The sequence below is a fragment of the Idiotropiscis lumnitzeri genome, chromosome 17 (assembly GCF_059441095.1).
Source record: "Idiotropiscis lumnitzeri isolate Australia: NSW breed Sydney's pygmy pipehorse chromosome 17, RoL_Ilum_1.0, whole genome shotgun sequence".
Taxonomy (NCBI): domain Eukaryota; kingdom Metazoa; phylum Chordata; class Actinopteri; order Syngnathiformes; family Syngnathidae; genus Idiotropiscis; species Idiotropiscis lumnitzeri.
Genome location: NC_142407.1, coordinates 10,730,056 through 10,747,504, shown reverse-complemented (window position 1 = coordinate 10,747,504; position 17,449 = coordinate 10,730,056). Strand labels below are relative to the sequence as shown.

General features: G+C 42.2%; 4 protein-coding genes across 11 annotated transcripts; 3 read left to right on the top strand and 1 right to left on the bottom strand.

Annotated features, from left to right (window-relative positions):
• The first annotated feature begins 506 nt into the window (after nt 1-506).
• Nucleotides 507-2,601, top strand: prdx4 (peroxiredoxin 4). Its single transcript, XM_088279247.1, has 7 exons — nt 507-814; nt 1,306-1,423; nt 1,512-1,628; nt 1,749-1,871; nt 1,946-2,076; nt 2,175-2,209; nt 2,510-2,601. Exons 1-7 carry the CDS (start codon nt 613-615, stop codon nt 2,558-2,560), a joined length of 777 nt encoding a protein of 258 aa, XP_088135373.1. The 5' UTR covers nt 507-612; the 3' UTR covers nt 2,561-2,601.
• Nucleotides 2,602-3,689: 1,088 nt separating this feature from the next.
• On the top strand, nt 3,690-5,096 carry LOC148320190 (diamine acetyltransferase 1-like). The gene is made up of 6 exons (XM_088279415.1): nt 3,690-3,920; nt 3,997-4,048; nt 4,435-4,518; nt 4,581-4,682; nt 4,797-4,837; nt 4,915-5,096. The coding sequence occupies exons 1-6, from the start codon at nt 3,855-3,857 to the stop codon at nt 5,080-5,082; spliced, it is 513 nt and encodes a 170-aa protein (XP_088135541.1). The 5' UTR covers nt 3,690-3,854; the 3' UTR covers nt 5,083-5,096.
• Nucleotides 5,097-6,543: 1,447 nt separating this feature from the next.
• Nucleotides 6,544-14,018, top strand: LOC148320189 (zinc finger Y-chromosomal protein). Of its 8 annotated transcripts, none has more exons than XM_088279479.1 (8): nt 6,544-6,992; nt 9,089-9,185; nt 9,426-9,519; nt 9,594-9,740; nt 9,878-10,027; nt 10,119-10,241; nt 10,570-10,713; nt 10,887-14,018. In XM_088279479.1, the coding sequence occupies exons 3-8, from the start codon at nt 9,426-9,428 to the stop codon at nt 12,230-12,232; spliced, it is 2,004 nt and encodes a 667-aa protein (XP_088135605.1). In that variant the 5' UTR covers nt 6,544-6,992; nt 9,089-9,185; the 3' UTR covers nt 12,233-14,018. The 8 variants fall into 8 exon arrangements, with proteins under 8 accessions (XP_088135605.1, XP_088135606.1, XP_088135608.1 ...); XM_088279480.1 differs by having other exon boundaries at nt 6,544-7,013; XM_088279483.1 differs by having other exon boundaries at nt 6,545-6,992; nt 9,612-9,740.
• Nucleotides 14,014-16,374, bottom strand: LOC148320188 (lipocalin-like). Its single transcript, XM_088279485.1, has 6 exons — nt 16,061-16,374; nt 15,833-15,972; nt 15,678-15,751; nt 14,388-14,501; nt 14,204-14,305; nt 14,014-14,127 (listed from the first exon to the last, which is right to left on the bottom strand). Exons 1-6 carry the CDS (start codon nt 16,151-16,153, stop codon nt 14,108-14,110), a joined length of 543 nt encoding a protein of 180 aa, XP_088135611.1. The 5' UTR covers nt 16,154-16,374; the 3' UTR covers nt 14,014-14,107.
• Nucleotides 16,375-17,449: the final 1,075 nt, after the last annotated feature.

Here is a 17,449-nt window from a genome sequence, read left to right as displayed (position 1 = left end):
AGGCGAGCGCTTGACCAGATGAAGCTCCTTACATCACTTTAACATACAGTAGTTCCTTGGTATCAAGATACCGCAAGTAGCAATCTTTTCATATTAGGCATGGTTTAGACATTAGCACACATTTTCAACACTTCATATTGATCAATAATGTTTAAAAATAACAGTGTGTAGGTCAGGTGTCAGGTGTGGATTGAGCTATACAGCATAGACTTTTGAAGAAAAAAAAAAAAGCGAAATTCCCCAAAATGTTACCCATCCAGGTTATGGCCCAAAGACAAATAAATACAAACTAATCTAAATCAGCAAATTTCGGCTACTTTTTTCTTTTCCTAAAATGTCCTATCAATTTAACTTAATTAACTTACTCGATGTTCATCGTGATTGCGCTTTGACGTCCTCGCTCAATGCCAACGTCATTCAGCAATTTAGCAAACTCCCTCGAGAAAGGTTAACGCATATATTTACCTCCACAAGGTGGCAGTAAAGAGATAGCAAGAACGCAAAACTGCCGTTGCGCCAGAAGACGAAGACCGTTTGCAATTTTGGCCAAAGCCTCCAAAACACAATCACACACGCGTGCCAACGTCTACGTGCGCTCAAAGCAACTTCGCGATGGAGTCCTCCGTTCACGTCAACATGCAGAAGGAACTATTTTGTGCCGCGTTGCTGCTCTTCGTCACATTCTCTTCCGCGCAAGAAGACTCCCAGGTGAAGAACGCTCAATGTTACAACTACGCGGGAGGACACGTCTATCCTGGGGAGGCTTTCCGTGTGCCTGTTTCAGATCATTCCCTCCATCTCAGCAAGGCCAAGAGTGAGTCCTCTTAGTCAAGAAGCCTGCGAGCTATTTGCCTTTTATTAAATAATGCATTTGCAACGTTTCATCGCGTTGCTACGCAGCTGCTGCCAAGACAACAAAAATATTTTATCTAGCTGCAGACTTCTCTATTATCGTTGTTTCTTTCTTTAAGGTAATGTTGATAAATTGTACATTTACAATTAAGACATTAAGGCCCGATTTGAAATGTATCACTTGGTGCATTTTTAGTACACGTCATTCTTCAATTTTGTGTTCCTCATCCGCCCCCCACGCACGCATGACGTAGCCTGTCAAAGGAACACAAAGGGGTTGGACTAAAGTGGAACATGTGGAATGTGTCCCTTCCTAAACCGAAACAACAAGCATTTCTGGATTATGCATTTACAAACTATCCTCTATCACGTTGAATTAAATATGCAAAGACAATTTGTTTAAAATTAACTAACTGCAGAGGCTTTAACACAAATGTCGTTACTGTCTTGCAGTTTCAAAGCCTGCGCCACAATGGGAAGGAACAGCGGTCATCAAGGGTGAGTTCAAGGAGCTGAAGCTGTCAGACTACAAAGGAAAATACCTTGTCTTTTTCTTCTACCCTCTGGACTTGTGAGTGACCACAAACAAATGTCCCATAGCGGCGAAGTGAAACAGCTTGACGTTTGTCTTTTTTTTTTCCCCACGGTCTTTCCACCAGCACGTTTGTTTGCCCGACCGAGATCATTGCCTTCAGTGATCGCGTGCATGAGTTTCAGGCCATCAACACAGAGGTGGTTGCCTGCTCGGTGGACTCCCAGTTCACACACCTGGCCTGGTAATCTAACACGATCAATTTAGATGCAACCTAGAGGCATTTTTGTATATTTATTTATTTCAGTTTTTGACCTTGCAACATTCCAATTTAGACAATAATTGCGATTGCTTCCTTTCCCAGGATCAATACCGCCAGGAAGCAGGGAGGACTTGGACCGATGAAAATCCCTCTTTTGTCTGACCTCACTCATCAGATTTCCAAAGACTATGGAGTCTACCTGGAGGATCAGGGCCACACGCTGAGGTGGAGTCGTCAAACCGTTTTCCGTTTTTCTACCTGTCACACGTCATGTTAATCAAAGAGTTGATGTGTGGCAGGGGACTCTTCATCATTGACGACAAAGGCGTCCTGAGGCAGATCACCATGAATGATCTTCCAGTCGGACGATCCGTAGACGAGACGCTTCGACTGGTGCAAGCATTCCAGTACACTGACAAACACGGAGAAGGTACGAAAATGTCACTAAACACAGACATACATATTTTAGCTGACCAGACGATTCTTGCAGATGTTATCCTCAAGCACTAACTGAATTTATTTTTTCAGTGTGTCCAGCAGGATGGAAACCAGGCAGTGACACAGTGAGTATGACTGAGTCGTAGCCACGAACTGCTGTTGTTGTTTACGATGCAATCAACATAAATGAGCACATGCCCTTAACATGCATACGCATTTGGTTTTGTGCCTTAATTTAATGTCCATTTTCTTGGACGTTAAATTGGATCAAAATTGGTTATGTATTTATTTTCTGAATCCTTGCTAACAAATTTAAAGCAATCAAAACATAAATCATTCCCTTTTGTCCCTGAAAGATTTTAAACTTTTTATTATTTATTACTAATTATTTACTGTACCCTAATTTGACTTTTTCTTTTCTGCAGATCATTCCCGACCCTTCGGGCAAGCTGAAGTATTTTGATAAACTGAACTGATGGAATACATTTGAAAATTCAAATAAAATGTCTTTTGGTAAGACTCTTGTCTGGTCAACCCTTCGCTCATATTCGGTCATTCCTGTCAGCTAAAGAGTTTGTGACATCGATTGTACTCTCAAAAATCCATATAATGTCAAATCAATATTATAACAAAAAAAAGAGCTGTTGCAACTTTTCAACACTAGATGGCGCACAGAAACAGTAAAGTGATTAATGAACTGGAATTACCTCCAAATTGTTAACAGTTTCATCCAAAGCTTGATCTTTACTTGTACTTGTTTTTTGAATAATCAGAGTGGGGGGGGAAACTGCAGACAGGAACAGAGCCTTAGCAAACATTCAAATCTGAAACCACTTGACTGTGAAGCGGTTATCCAAACCACAGCACACCATGCAATTTTCTGGACATATAAGCTAATGACAAAATGTTGAAATATTTAATACCTAGGACTGTAGTATAAATAGTGGGTATATAAAAAGTCTACACACCCCTGTGTGAAATCAGGCCAAGATAAAGCCAAGCAAAAAAATAAATGCCAGGAAAAGCTTACAAGACAGCAGTTGAAATATATTTGTAATAACAGGCAGGTATGTGTTGAGCGCTGACTACCGTTTAACGCACGTTTGAATGTGAATGGTTAATTCTGTTCACAGACACGTCATCAGTTATGAGAGCATGCACGCTTAGCTCAGACACATTACGTCATTTATTATCAGCCTTTTCAAAAAAAAAAAAATTCCATAAACACACATTCAGAAAATTTTTTTTTTTATCATAACAACCTGCCATTTAACCCTCGGTTCATCGTCCGTGTCGAATCTCGGTCATGCAATCTGACAGAAACTGAAAGACAGACTGAGAGTCTATTGTTTGTTCAAGACATTTACGGTAACCCAGATGGACTAACGGTGAAACATGAACTCTATAACTTCTGTGGAGTGTATCTGGTATATTCGTTAAACTGTTAAATTGACTGAAACATTTCCAGGTCTGATTAATGTTTACCTTAGAGGGACGTTCACAGTGCAGTGTGAAAAGATAAGGCCCAGATACAACAGGAAATAACGAGCACTTTCCCATATATGGAATGTTGTTTTTCCGCTCCAAAGTCTACATATAGCCCATGGGAAGTATGTGAAGCAAGCACAGCCTCAAGCCATTCATTCTATGCTGCTTGTTCTGATTCATCGGGGGGGTCAACTCCTGAGGAGCGAATGAAGAAACACATCTTGCTTTTATTCACATTCAGAGGGATAGTAAGCAAAGGCAAAAAGGGAAAAAAAAAAGAAAATGGCCAATTTTATATTGCGGACGGCCCAACCAAACGACGTGTGTGATATCTTGCGACTCATAAAGGTAAGGCCATGAAAACGCTTTTATTTGCTGAGATTCTCCGTAAACGACACTTATTGTTCTTTTATTTGCCTCGTAGGAACTTGCAAAATTCGAAGAGATGGAGGAGCAGGTCATCCTGACCGAGAAAGGTCAGTGTTGTTGTCTGAATGCGTGATTGTCAATAATCATTCGATTTACACCAGGAGTGGGCGAACTATGGCCCGGGGGCCACATGCGGCCCGTTAAACATTTTAATCCGGCCCACCAAACTTGAAAAAAAATTAAATGAATAAACCTTGTTAATGTTTTATTTTTTAAATACTGTGGTTTTTCAAAGACATATGTTGTTGTAATGCTTTTGTTCACTTTCATTTAAAATTCAATTTATTTATTTTTTCTCAGACGAGGTGAGGTTACCAAAACACCATCCATCTGCTCCCCTCTGTCAAATTTAAGAACCCATTGTGGCCCGCCAATCAAAAAGTTTGCCCACCCTCGATTTACGCAAATGACAACATTCGCATTCTTCTTGTAGACCTACTTGAAGATGGCTTTGGCGATCATCCGTTCTACCACTGCTTGGTTGCTGAAGTGCCAAATGACGAGAAAAGCTCACAAGGTACCAACAAAAATCTCATTTAAGAAGCTTGATTGTGAAATATGATTTGGGTCATCCACTAGGGCACACTGTAATCGCCTTCGCCATGTACTACTTCACGTACGACCCTTGGATTGGAAAGCTGCTGTACTTGGAGGACTTCTTCGTCATGCCAGAGTTTCGGGGTAATAATTGTATATTGTGTGCGTTAATCATGTACTGAAAAGGTTGCGTAATGTTTGAACGTGCACCATCTGCTAGTTATTGTAATGATGTCATTTTTTTCAATCTTGGGGCAGGGTTTGGCATCGGCTCAGAGATCCTGAAGGTCTTGAGTGAGGTAAAGTGTCCTTTGACAACTGCCTCGCGTGTACTTTTTTTTTTTTGTCTTCATGTCATGTGTTCGTTTTGCCGCAGACGGCAGTGAGGACCCGATGCAGCAGCATGCACTTCATCGTGGCAGAAAACAACACAAAATCCATCGAGTTCTACAAGAGGAGGGGGGCCGCTGACCTTTCCTCCGAGGAAGGCTGGCGCCTGTTTTCCATCGACAAGGAGGAGCTGTTGAAAATGACCACCAAATAAAACGTTTAGAGTCACTCCACCTTTGTCTTTTACGGGCAGACTTCATAAATACATGCGCAATCGCTACAATTCTGCTGTTATGTTTGTTTCTTTGGAACACCCAAATGATTGAAATAATAGTGAAAGATAAGTATATGTATGTTATAAATAAATGAATGAATATTTTTTTTACATTTAACACTAAACCAGTAAAACTGCCAAGTCTTGTAATGCAGAGGGGGGAAAGAAAACTGATTTATTCAAATGTATTAAATTCCAAGCCACCTTTCTGATTGACTGAATCATTTGTGCTATTACACTGTAGCGATCTCTACATTTTTTTTTTGTCTTAAATTGTTTTTATAAGTCTTTATTAAAATATTTGACAAAAATTTCAACAAGTGTCTTTGTCTCATAAATCATGGAGTACACATTTTAATATTGCTCCCAAAATTATTGTTATTGTTCAAATGTTTCATAATCAAATGTAATCATGATTTAGGGTAGAGCACAGTGCACTCAGGGTGCATTTTGGAACGTGTGACAGAACACTACTCAACTTAGCAATAAGATAAGATAACATTAACGCTGTAAACAAGCCAACGTTAGCCAACGCTGCTATGTTGGTAGCATGACTTGTACAACACAAAATGTTTCCGTTTTTTTTCAAACAATCATTTAAAAATAAAAGGTGGTTAAATTTACCCATTTAGCTATAAATCTTGTTGCCTGAGGTCATGCAGCTCCGCTTCTGTTTGCTAATCTTATGCCAACTGGTTGGCCTCCCCGCAAATGTGGATATTCCGCAATGGTTATAGCAAAGCTCCCGAAGCCCAAGTGTGTGGGTGGGTGACCAACTATGAGTGTGCCTGCGAGCGCACGACAAATGACCAAAACCTTGTTGGTCACGTCTTGTCTCTCTGACATAGATAATTAGTTCATACAACACAATACAAAACAAAACATTTTTATTTACAATACAAACAATACGATTTGCACAATATAATCGTATTGCAAGAGTTGCAGTGAGGCAATTGCTCATTTTATTTTTGCACATAGCTAAGCCTCACTTTTGTTTGATCTGCAAATGCAACATGCTTCTTCATTCAAGCAGCTTTTCCAGGCGGCTACTCCGCAACTCAACACACTTTTGTGCTCATGTTTTCTTCTACGTGAATTTGGGACTACTATGCTACTGTTCTTAATGTTGGTCATTACTTTAGAACTAGAAAAGAAAAATGGCGTTTAGGTGGTATTTGGTGCAAAAAGTTTGAAAATCACTGTGCTAAAGTAAAACGTATGAAAAACTAGTGCAACAATGTTAAAGTCTTTTTTTCCCTCCAGATGTCATTAACCATTAGCCCACACCAATCCAATGGAAACTACTCCAATTTTTTTTATTTCTTTCTTTCAGTGATAGTCGCTTCAATGCCCCAAATGGGACCATTGTTTGAATCTTTATTGAGCAACTACTCGCCTGCTGCTCCGAATTCTATGGGTAAAGAGTACAACAAAGAGCCCCAAGTGTCACCTTCCCTGGTGGTCTTCGCAAATTAAAATAACAGCCACAAATGAGGGGTCGTCTCGGGTTTATGGCCTGTTTTCGTCTGCTATCTACCCGCGTGCTTTCCACCACAAACCCTTCCGCATTTTCCTGCCGCTCTCGGGCTGTGACGTGTCGTGCTGACGGCGGCCTCGGAGCTCGGAGGAGCGGGGGGCTACTAGCATGACAAGATCAAGCTCCAGACGCCCTGCCTTGCTTTGAGTGGAGCTCCAGATACATCCCCCGACCCCTCCTTCTCTACTCCTCCGCGGCCCGCCCAAATAACACCAAATTCCCGATTGAATCTAGCCCGAGTCTGGGGTAGTGGGGGGGACCAAGCGGCCCTGGGAAGCCGAGGAGTGGACGGAGGCCATCCTTGCTGCATCTGGTACGGGGCTCCTTTATGCTCGTAAGGCGGCTGCTTGAAATGCGAAGTGTGCATTTACGCGTGTTTGCTGTGTATTTCCTATTCTCATTATAATTATTATTGCATGCATGAAACATTTTAATTTATTCATTAATTCTCACCGAGAGGCCGCAAAAAGAAGCGGTGTGGCCTTTTCTTCTTAAGGCCCAGGCCCGAAGAAAGGCCACAATTTGTAACGGGAATTTGGGCCTGTCTTGTTAGCTAGCGTGCTAACTATCTAGCTCGGGAGGAAAAAAATGAGCGGTTTTATTTCCAATATGATGACTTCCGCCGCACGTGTATTGTTTCAACACTTTATAAGCGTGACGACCTCGCGTGGCGGCGCTATTAACATGTGTTCTCATTTGGGTAGTTTATTCCACATACGTGAGTTAAATTAGCATTCGTTTGTAAAAGAAGCTAACAAAATGGCGGATGCTGGTGTGATCAAAAATGCTCTGTGGCCAAGGTGTGCATGTTTGTTTCCCTCTTCCAAAAGCTGCTTCAAACGTGCGACCCTTCTCTCTTTTCTGTAATGTACTCTTTTGCCGAATAGCTGCTTTGCACACATTTGAATTTAGAACCGCTTTCACGTGTGTTAGTCAGCTCATCTCCGGTGGCTAGTGAAACACTCTGCTGCTGTGCGTTATACTTGGCTGTTAAAAATCGTGTTTGGTATTGCCTTCGTATGATTCGGTATGGTGGTGTACATTTTTGAGTTAATCAACACCCCCCCTGTTGTGCAGCATATTTAACATAGCTGTCTCTTTCTTCTGGATTTGGGGGGGATGGTACCCCCCAGCATCCCTCATCACTTTTTACCATTCTGCATCCCTCTCGACGTGCGTGGGGGAGAGTGAGCATACAAAGATGTACAGTACCACAGGAAGGTGGTGCTAGTTCTCTTGTAAAGGGTTTATGGATTAATGGATGGAAAACGAACTCTGAAATTGTATGTGAATGATAAGGCCATGCTATCACAGATCCCAACATGCAACAAAAATACATTTAGGTATAATGCATTTCTAAAATCGATCCCAATTTGTCGTGGGATGCGTTCCGAACCCACATACCGTTGATGATTGGCAGAGACAAATTAAAATTAGGTTTTCCCTCGTCGCATGTCTTAGAAAATGCATGCAAACCAACTAAAATACATTTTTTAAGTGTTCCTTTGCTTTCTAACTTTGCTGGAACAGTTCTCCCAAAAAGTAGCCAGGCATGCAAAGTGGAAAAACACGCAATATGGTTTTTGCAGATAACAATAATGAAACTATCAAGGTATTTAACATCTAAAGAAATAATTTTTTTATTATCTAATGTAAGAATGCCATTTTTTTCATGGAGTAAAATAAGCAAGCTCATCTTATTCTTAGCTATTTAATTGTAATTACTCTAGATTATGTTCACTGTTGGCGGACGATGCGCATTTAAGTTTGTGTCTGACTGGTCAAATTCAGATAAACGCATCCAATTCAATAAGAAACTTATTGCATGTCTTGTTGTTTTTTCTATATGCATATTGCATGAGCCTAATATTGTGATATATATTTTGGGGGGATATATTGTGCAGCCCTAACGTGAGCCAAAAATTTTCAATCAAACCCATACATTTGTCTCACGAAAGTCAGCTAATTTCATACTAACTCTTCCTCTCAAAAAGCTATAGATGGGGTGACAATAGTCAGCATGAATGTTACGGGTGTGTGCCTCGGCTATTTGCTATTTATTACACTTCATCTTATCCAGTAGACATCAGTTCTGCACGGTATGCTGCGGCAATACTCTGAAGGGGCACACTCGGAATTCAGACTTGCCTATATATTGCTGAACTTTGGTGCAATGGTGGTTTCCTGTACATCACATCATATCATAGAAAATATCAAGGACCTTGTAATATGTAAATAAATGCCCGAATAACAATGTGACTAGATGTTCAATGTGGAATCATCCAGCAATGATGCAAAAATGAAATGCTTTGAAATAATGTTTTTCCTGAGAAAAAAACCTGTAAGAAATAGTTGTGGCTAGTTTCTGAGTTTGGAAAGACTTAAGTTTCTTTTATCATTTGTTTTCAGCTCTCCAGTAACAAATGCCGTGCGAGGACAATGGATGAGGAGGTCACCAGGCTTTCAATACCTTCTGGAGAGCCTAAAATAATATTACACGGATCGGGTAATAAGCCATGCTTGTATGAATGCTTGTACCGACCAGACAGAATGCTGGCGTCTTACAGTAGAGAGTATTGGGGTATTTGAAGAAGCAGGATTCTTAGTTTAGCCAGATAATTTAACCGAAGAGTTTATGTTGATGCATGCATGACAGTGAGCCATTCAATCCTACGGATCTTTATTTTTGAATAAACAAATGCTCTGCATGCTTATCTGGCTAACTGGGTAATCCTGCCTCTTCCAGATGAGGGTGGTGCCGGCGGGCAGGAGTTTGTTGTGGAGCTTCAAGAGACTTTGTTGGTGTCAGAGGGCGAGGGTGAAGGAATGGCGGTGCACAGGTTTGCCCCAGACGAGCTAGTCATCCAGGATGCTGTTGAGGATGTGGTATCTGAGTATGTGCACTGCGATGAAGATGAAGATGTCGCTGTAGAAACCTGCGTGATGGCCTTGGATGGTGAGGAGGAAGGCGTCGCCATGGGTGACATCCCCGACGACGGCCTCGACCCCGAACAGCAGGACGATGACCAAGATAGCTGTGGCGATTATCTGATGATATCATGTAAGTCAACTCTTTGTGGTGATCATCTTGCTTTGTGCAAAATGATCACGTTCAGATAAAAACTGACAGAATTTTGTGATTTCAAACATGTAGTAAGTTGTGAAGTAAGAAAAAGCTCTCTTTGTCGCCCTCACTAGTGGATGAAGCTGGCAAAATGGTGTCTGAGGATGGGACAGAGGTAACGGTGGAGGGAGCAGTGGAGGACCAGGAAGTGGAGAAGGATGAGGATGGACAGGAGGTGATAAAGGTGTACATCTTCAAAGCTGACTCTGGAGAAGATGACATGGGTGAGAGCATTCAAACCAAAGCGTGTTCCGAAATGTATCACAAACAATGAAGAGGTTCTCTGTCTGATTTTATTGCTTTTTGGTGCTCCAGGAGAATCCGTTGACATCAGCGATGGGGACATGGAGAATGTGGCACTGTCAGATTCGGGCCAAACGCTTCGAGAGAAAATGGTTTACATGTCTGTCGGCGATTCTCATCTCCACGAAAACCACAGTGAGTGAAAAAAAGCAGCCAAGTTGTTAACGTTGCAGGCCTGCGAAACCTCATTTTGCAAATCTGTGTTGTAGATCGACTCTCTCAAATTATTTGCTGTTGAGTTACTACTTTCATTTGATCAAGAATGAGCGATTTAAACAATCAATTATGAATCTGGTATGTTAGTCAATTTTGTTTTAGTTTTCTGACTGAAGTTGTTTGAGATGAAGAATTTTAGATGAATTTTAGCAGGTTTTAGAACTCTCAATAATACTGGAAGTCAGTGAATTACACTTGACATGCCTGTCGTACTGATTTAGTGAAGTAACTATTTTTGTCGTAACAGGTGTGGAGGATAGTGAGAGCTGTGAAAACCGTAATGGAGCCGCCAGCGCACTCCTGCACATTGACGAATCGGACGATGTCGATGAAATAGGCCGACAGCGCAACAAGACCAAGCGGCGATCCGAACCGCGACAAGTCCAAACAGGTACAAAATGCACCCGGGCAGATGGTCACTCTGGGAAAACACTCAAATTCAAATTGGGCATCCTTTGCACTTTGACCTAGAATTATTATCCTAGTGTTTTCCAACCTTTATTGATCTCAAATTTAAGCACAGATTTTGCATTGCAATATTTTTCTCTTCTTTGCCCTTCCCAGCCATCATCATCGGTCCCTATGGTCAACCCCTGACGGTGTATCCCTGCATGCTGTGTGGCAAAAAGTTCAAATCGCGTGGCTTCCTGAAGCGCCACACAAAGAATCATCACCAGGAGGTTCTGACCCGAAAGAAGTACCAGTGCACAGACTGTGACTTCACCACCAATAAGAAAGCGAGCCTCCACAACCACATGGAAGTGCATGCCCTGAGCAGCAAGGCCCCCTTCGAGTGCGAAATGTGCGGCAAGGAGTTCCACCAGCAGGCGGCGCTGTTCTCCCACCGCCTGCAGCACCACCAACGGGAGGCCAAGACTCAGCAGACGCCTCCGCCGCCACCTGCCAAGACGCACAAATGCAAGTTCTGTGAGTATGAAACTGCTGAGCAAGGACTGCTCAACCGGCACTTGTTGGCCGTTCACAGTAAAAGCTTCCCGCACATCTGTGTGGAATGTGGGAAAGGTTTCCGTCATCCCTCCGAGTTGAAGAAACACATGCGCACGCACACAGGCGAGAAGCCTTACTCCTGCATGTACTGCGAGTACAAGTCCGCGGACTCGTCCAACCTCAAGACTCACATCAAGACAAAGCATAGCAAGGAAATGCCCTACAAGTGCGAGCGCTGTTTCCAGACGTTTGCGGAGGAGGAGGAGCTAAACCAGCACGGACTGACGCACGAGGAAAATAAGACCCACCATTGTGCCCACTGTGACCACAAAAGTTCCAATTCCAGCGACCTGAAACGTCACATCATATCTGTGCACACTAAGGACTACCCGCATAAATGTGCAGTCTGTGGCAAAGGCTTCCACCGGCCGTCCGAACTCAAGAAGCACTCGGTGGCACACCGCACCAAGAAACTCCACCAGTGTCGACATTGCAACTTCAAAAACGCCGACCCTTTTGTCCTCAGTCGCCATATCTTGTCTGTCCATACCAAGGAGCAGCAGGAGCGGGAGCAGGAGCAGGAGCAGGAGCAGGAGCAGGAGGCCTCCCCCGAAAAGAGCGAGGCCAAGAGGACAGAGACACACTCTCCCGCGGCGTCCCCCAAAAAGTCGGCCCCCAGCGCTTCCGCCGGCTCCGGCCCGCCCACGAGAGTGAGTGCAGCCAGCTTAGCGAGCAGTGTGACTGTGGTTATCGGCAAAGGACAAAAAGAGCGCAGAATTTACCAGTGCCAGTACTGCGACTACAGCACAGGCGACGCCTCGGGATTCAAGCGGCACGTGATTTCCATCCACACAAAAGACTACCCGCACCGCTGCGAGATCTGTTCGAAAGGCTTCCGACGACCGTCGGAGAAGAACCAACATATCCTGCGGCACCACAAAGACGTGGTTCAGGCAGAGTGATAGGTCGGACCACCAAAGCCTCAGCACTGCACCGCTCATGTAAAACATTGTGGAGCGTCTGCTGCACTTAGCCTGTCCTCCTGTTTACGGTGATCCCCCGTTTATTGCCGATATGTTCCAAGAGGTGAAAATCTGTCATGTAGAAAGGCCGTATAAACAAAAAAAATCCAAATAGACGCCTCCTCCTTAAGCACATCTTTTGAACTAATTCCAACTCGGGCTGAAAAATTATTGCGACATATATAACCAAATGCCCAAAATTATTATTATTTTCTTTCACACTCTTTAAAGTATTCCCGAGTGCTTGTTCTCGCTCACTGTCAAATCGAAGACTATGTTAACGCCATCACTTTGAGGAAACAAAGACTCACCCGCATAGTTCTCCAAATAAGGCATAGCATGCTTGTTTCAAGATGTTCTTGTCACTTCAAATTGAAGTTTACGGTAAAACTGTTAAAATGGGACGATAAAATGTTTTATCATGCAACTAGCATCTAATCTGAAACGCCATTGACAGACTAACAGAAGTTAGGATATATGTTATGGTCATTGCAAATCATCAAACAAATGGTGCGTTAACACACGGAGCAGCAACACATATTTTGCAACGATACCCATCCTTGCCCGAGAGCAACAAACGATTGCTTAAAAATAAACGATCTTGCAGCAGCGTGCATCTGGATCGCAATATAGCGGGGGTTCACTGTATTTGTCTTTTACAGCCTCAACCTCCTGTCTCTTTGCATGTATACACATGTACATAACAGCGCCGCTCTTGGGGAGCAGCCGAACTCTGTAGACTTGCACTTTTTACTGCATGTTCCATGCTGGGGAGCGAGAAAGGTTGCATGCCAGATAGTGCAAATGTCTGTTTTTGATACGCTTCTTTTTCATTTTGCAGACTGCAATCATAACGGTCCTCATTTCACGTCTCCAAATCAAAGTGTGAGGTGTGTCTCCGAGTCGCCGTGTACTTAAACAAAGCCACGTGGATAAGGATCATGTTTCCCGTAGCACTTGAGCACTGGATAACGTTAAAGGCATTCATCGAAAGGTGTGCGGCGATTTATCTGACTGACTTCAAGTGTTTTGTTGTGCTTCCTGATGCTGGAACATCCACCTTTGGAAATAGTCGAGGTGAGACAAACTTGGGACATTCGTGGTGAAGTGGAAGCCGCCAGTTCATGACCACCGCCTTGGTCATCATGGATCAGAAAGCGCCCAAATCAATAATAATCATCAGGCAGTATTTGTTTTGAACACACACCAGGGAGAATAATCCCCCTAAATTGAAAATGCCTAAATATTCTGACTCATGAATTGTGACGAAATAGTTTCTGTCAAGTTGTCTATGGAAAAAACATTTAAACTGGCTCATTAGATTGCAAAAATGCAGGCTCAGAAAGCATCTTCACACTTAAGCTCCATCGCGGTTACCATGTGGCGCTGCCAGCTATAAATGGACGGTCTTTTTATCGACACACACATTGCTCTTACCGGAAGGGAAAAAATGTAAATGTTTTTAGAAGCAACTTCAGAAGACAGGTTCTTGTGGTGTACTTTTTACATTTTTTCCTCATTTTTTTTTTTCACCCTGTGATTTGTTTTTATATTTATTTCATTTACAAGTTGTTGTATAGTTGTGTAACTAGACTTCTATGGGACGTAAATTATTGTTTTGTATACAAATCTGTATAAAGCGTGTAGATGTAAACACAAGTGAGCTGTGTCATTCTGGATGTGTCGTATTTGTTAAGAAAAAGGTAATAAAAAAAAAAGTATTTTAGCTCTTTGACCTTTTTATTAGCACACATTTGTAAACTGTTTCTGTTTGTCTTGACAGCATTGTCGGGTTGAGTCGAGGCTGGAAGTCAGCTAGGCAGCTGCGCACTCGCCTAAATGAGGCAAAATAATATTTTATATGTAATCATGAATGGAAACAGAAATCTTGAACATCGGTCGTGATCGTACCATTTTGGGGGAGGAATGCAATGTTTTCGGCTAGGATTCCGCTTTCCAGGGAGAACTGCCTGAACTCCTCCTGTAGATCTTGGCTGAGTTCCACTCCGCGGCCTGTGGAACCACATCAGGTTAGTCTACCGCCGTTGACCGCCGGAAGTCGAAACGTGGCAATCTTTAAAAGGAATATCTTTACCATACAGCTTGTTTACAACGGTGGGATGATCGCCATCTGTCTTAACAGTATGAATCAGGGCGTACTGGTCATACATGACGTTGACCACGCGCATGTCATTCTCATTGCCCCAACCTGATGGACAGAGGTGGACACATCTCAGGAAGGCAGAACCGCTTTCATGGTAAAGAATTCTGCATGTTGCTGGGTTATTTGAGAGCTATATGTGAGCAGTTTACGCACACCTGCACATGCTATGACATCCAATACCATTCCTCTGATAAGGGGAATGCTTAAAAAAAAAAAAGGTTTACTTTTTGTATTGGTGTTGAACTGATCCGCACTAAATTGGTTACCTCGTTTCATAGAAAGGAACTTTTTATGATATAACTAAGGGGACCGTTATTTAAAAAGCAGTTCCAGCTGAACTAAAACAGCGCCAAAGCATGGTTCTGCCATCATCATGCTCATGTGACTTCATTGTGGTCCCGCTATTTTGCCAATTTTTTTGTACAGTTCCGGTATAATTGATCTGATTTTTTTTTTTTTTTTTTTTTAATGATTTTTATTATTATTATTATTAGTAGTAGTAGTAGTTTTTCCTGGCTCATGCTTATTTTTGGGTGTAATTCCACTATATACTGCTAGATGGCGGCTGACTTGTTTGAAAGAAGAGTGAAAACAGGAAATAATTTCAGCTCAGCCTAGTTTAAAACATTTTTTTCAAGTGAAATTGACTTTGATCTGCTTTATATGGTTACAGAAAGAGAGAGCTGTAGATTCATTTTATAATGTTCATCTTTCCGCATGATTATTAATGTATATTTTGTGATTTATTTTATTTTATTATTTTACATTTCTTTCTATCCATTTTTCTTGGTCTCACTTAATACGTTTTGAAAGTATGTTTCAGGACCTTAAAGAAATGTCTTTAAATTTGCCTTTAAATAGGTTATCAAAAACATCAAAAAAGGGTGGGAGGTTAGTATGAAAGCTGGAAATTCCACATGCATCAAAATAGATTTACATGCTACATTAAAATCATCAATGCTGACCCAACAAACATAGGGTTGGCATATTGATCCCCATAAATCGGTATACGCTTAAGAAAATTACACAACCCAGTGATCAGAGATTCGTAAAACTGATAATGCATTGATGGTCATAAAAAAAAAACAAACAAATTTGGACCTCCAAGTATAATTGATTTGGACACAAATTCATCACGAGCAATATTACTGCAGTTCTTTTGACTTTTGGCTGCCTTCATTTGTGGCAATATGCTGCAATGTTGTTATTGTGTACACTCACTTGTATATGTGAACTTTCCAGGCATGTCGGTCTTCTTGGCCAGGTTGTTCATTCTCCAACATGTTCCATCAGATCTGCACAGAAACGGCTAATATATGGTAAGCGGTGTCACCATTTCCCCGTCACAAAAATCCCTTTTCATCCGTCTTGCTCACTTTAGACTTGCATATGAAATATCCAGGTCACCGTCTGCAGTCGGGAGGAGCATGGCTGTGCCCATTTTCATGCTGTCGCGATGTTGCAGGAACCATTGGGCGTTGGAGGCAAAACCGATCAGGTACCACTTCCCTGCCATCTGTGGACATAGGCAAGATATCCCGAACTCGGCTTTTGACATATTAAAACAACGCCAAATCCTCTTCCGCCCAATCGAGACGTCTTACCCCCTGGATGTTGAAGTCAGTCGGGGGTATGACTTCTGCAGACGCCCTGATTGAGGCCAGAGCGGCCGCCAAAATTGTCACCAGAAAGGCCATAGCAGCCGGAAAACAAGGGAGGACGAAGAGGAGAACGTCTACTTGTAATGCTTTGCCCGTCTGACGTCTCTTTATGTAGTGGAGGGCTCACTTTCTCTCCCCTTCAAGCCCACTCATACACAAAATGGGAGCTAGGATGCGTCCAAACATGTTCACGCAGCCGCAATTTTAACCCCACCGCATGTAGAATTAATCAAAATGCGCTTAAGGGGAACATGAGAGTAAGACTAATGTGTCATATATTTCACAATCCCCTTAGTCTGACAAAAAATGGAGAACAAAAGAGGGGCTCCTCTCTGGCGTATTCCACGGCAGAGAGCACAGAATTAAATTCAGCTGTCAGCAGATACCACACAAACAACTCGCCACATGAGAAACCCAATTCCAGTTGGTGGATTGGCTCATCTTCTGCATTCTCGTGCTTTGACCACATTGTTCAACCTGATATTACACCGATTTCGCAACGCTTTCCAGGAAACAAACAAACCACTGTGATTTTTAGGCTTGAAAAATACATTTTGCCTGGACCTTAATAGGTGGCATCACAAGGAAACTCAACTTGGGTGTGAAATATATGGTCCGCGTGCCGGAGCAGGCCCGCAAACGGGTTTAAATACCTTAAAAATGACAACGTTGACAATGTCCTCTATTTACCAGAACAAAATTGGTCCATTTACGTGCTCTATTTTTTCCCGAAGAATACCTGCGATTGCCGAACAAAAGCATTTTTATTGTTAGGGCCTTGCTATGGTTCTAACAATGAACCTGAAATGTTTGCATTAAAAAACTAACGAGTATTTTTAAAAAAAGAGTCATTACCCAAAATAAGGTGTCAATATTAACTTAAACTTACACTTTAATTATATCATATAGTACCGTCCTATGATAAATCAACATAAGGCAAAGGCGCTTTCCCCGTTCCTAGGGCGATCTTTGCTCAGACTCCTCACATACCTTGCCAGTTTAAACAGGTAAACCATTAGCCCCCAGGGGGGATGTAATTTATGTAATGTCACGTTTTGCAATATAGTCACACAACAGCACTTGATTGTAATTCACTTTCAGTGTGAGTGAGTTCAGGAAACGCACCTGTAATTTCTTATTGTGGGATTAGCACCTGGAAATCCCTTAAAGGGCCAATTTCTTGGGAATTTCCACACTAATAGAACCACGCACGCCTCAAGGTACAAAACGTATGGTTTTTATTTTTTGTAACCTTTACTATAAGAAGATAAAAAAATAATGATATGAAAATAAACGCAACAATGTCACGCCATCACTCAAAGCACTAAACGT

Bases quoted from the DNA above. Each gene is read 5' to 3' on its own strand.
- prdx4 (XM_088279247.1), top strand. From the start codon at position 613: ATGGAGTCCTCCGTTCACGTCAACATGCAGAAGGAACTATTTTGTGCC. The intron at 1,872-1,945 runs GTGGAGTCGTCA...GATGTGTGGCAG, and splicing joins GATCAGGGCCACACGCTGAG to GGGACTCTTCATCATTGACG. The intron at 2,077-2,174 runs GTACGAAAATGT...TTATTTTTTCAG, and splicing joins CACTGACAAACACGGAGAAG to TGTGTCCAGCAGGATGGAAA.
- LOC148320190 (XM_088279415.1), top strand. From the start codon at position 3,855: ATGGCCAATTTTATATTGCGGACGGCCCAACCAAACGACGTGTGTGAT. The intron at 3,921-3,996 runs GTAAGGCCATGA...TTTGCCTCGTAG, and splicing joins ATATCTTGCGACTCATAAAG to GAACTTGCAAAATTCGAAGA. The intron at 4,683-4,796 runs GTAATAATTGTA...ATCTTGGGGCAG, and splicing joins CGTCATGCCAGAGTTTCGGG to GGTTTGGCATCGGCTCAGAG.
- LOC148320188 (XM_088279485.1), bottom strand. From the start codon at position 16,153: ATGGCCTTTCTGGTGACAATTTTGGCGGCCGCTCTGGCCTCAATCAGG. The intron at 15,752-15,832 runs GTGAGCAAGACG...GTTTCTGTGCAG, and splicing joins ATTTCATATGCAAGTCTAAA to ATCTGATGGAACATGTTGGA. The intron at 14,502-15,677 runs GTGAGTGTACAC...TCTGTCCATCAG, and splicing joins TGGAAAGTTCACATATACAA to GTTGGGGCAATGAGAATGAC.
- LOC148320189 (XM_088279477.1), top strand. The intron at 10,242-10,569 runs GTGAGTGAAAAA...TTGTCGTAACAG, and splicing joins TCATCTCCACGAAAACCACA to GTGTGGAGGATAGTGAGAGC. The intron at 10,714-10,886 runs GTACAAAATGCA...TGCCCTTCCCAG, and splicing joins ACCGCGACAAGTCCAAACAG to CCATCATCATCGGTCCCTAT.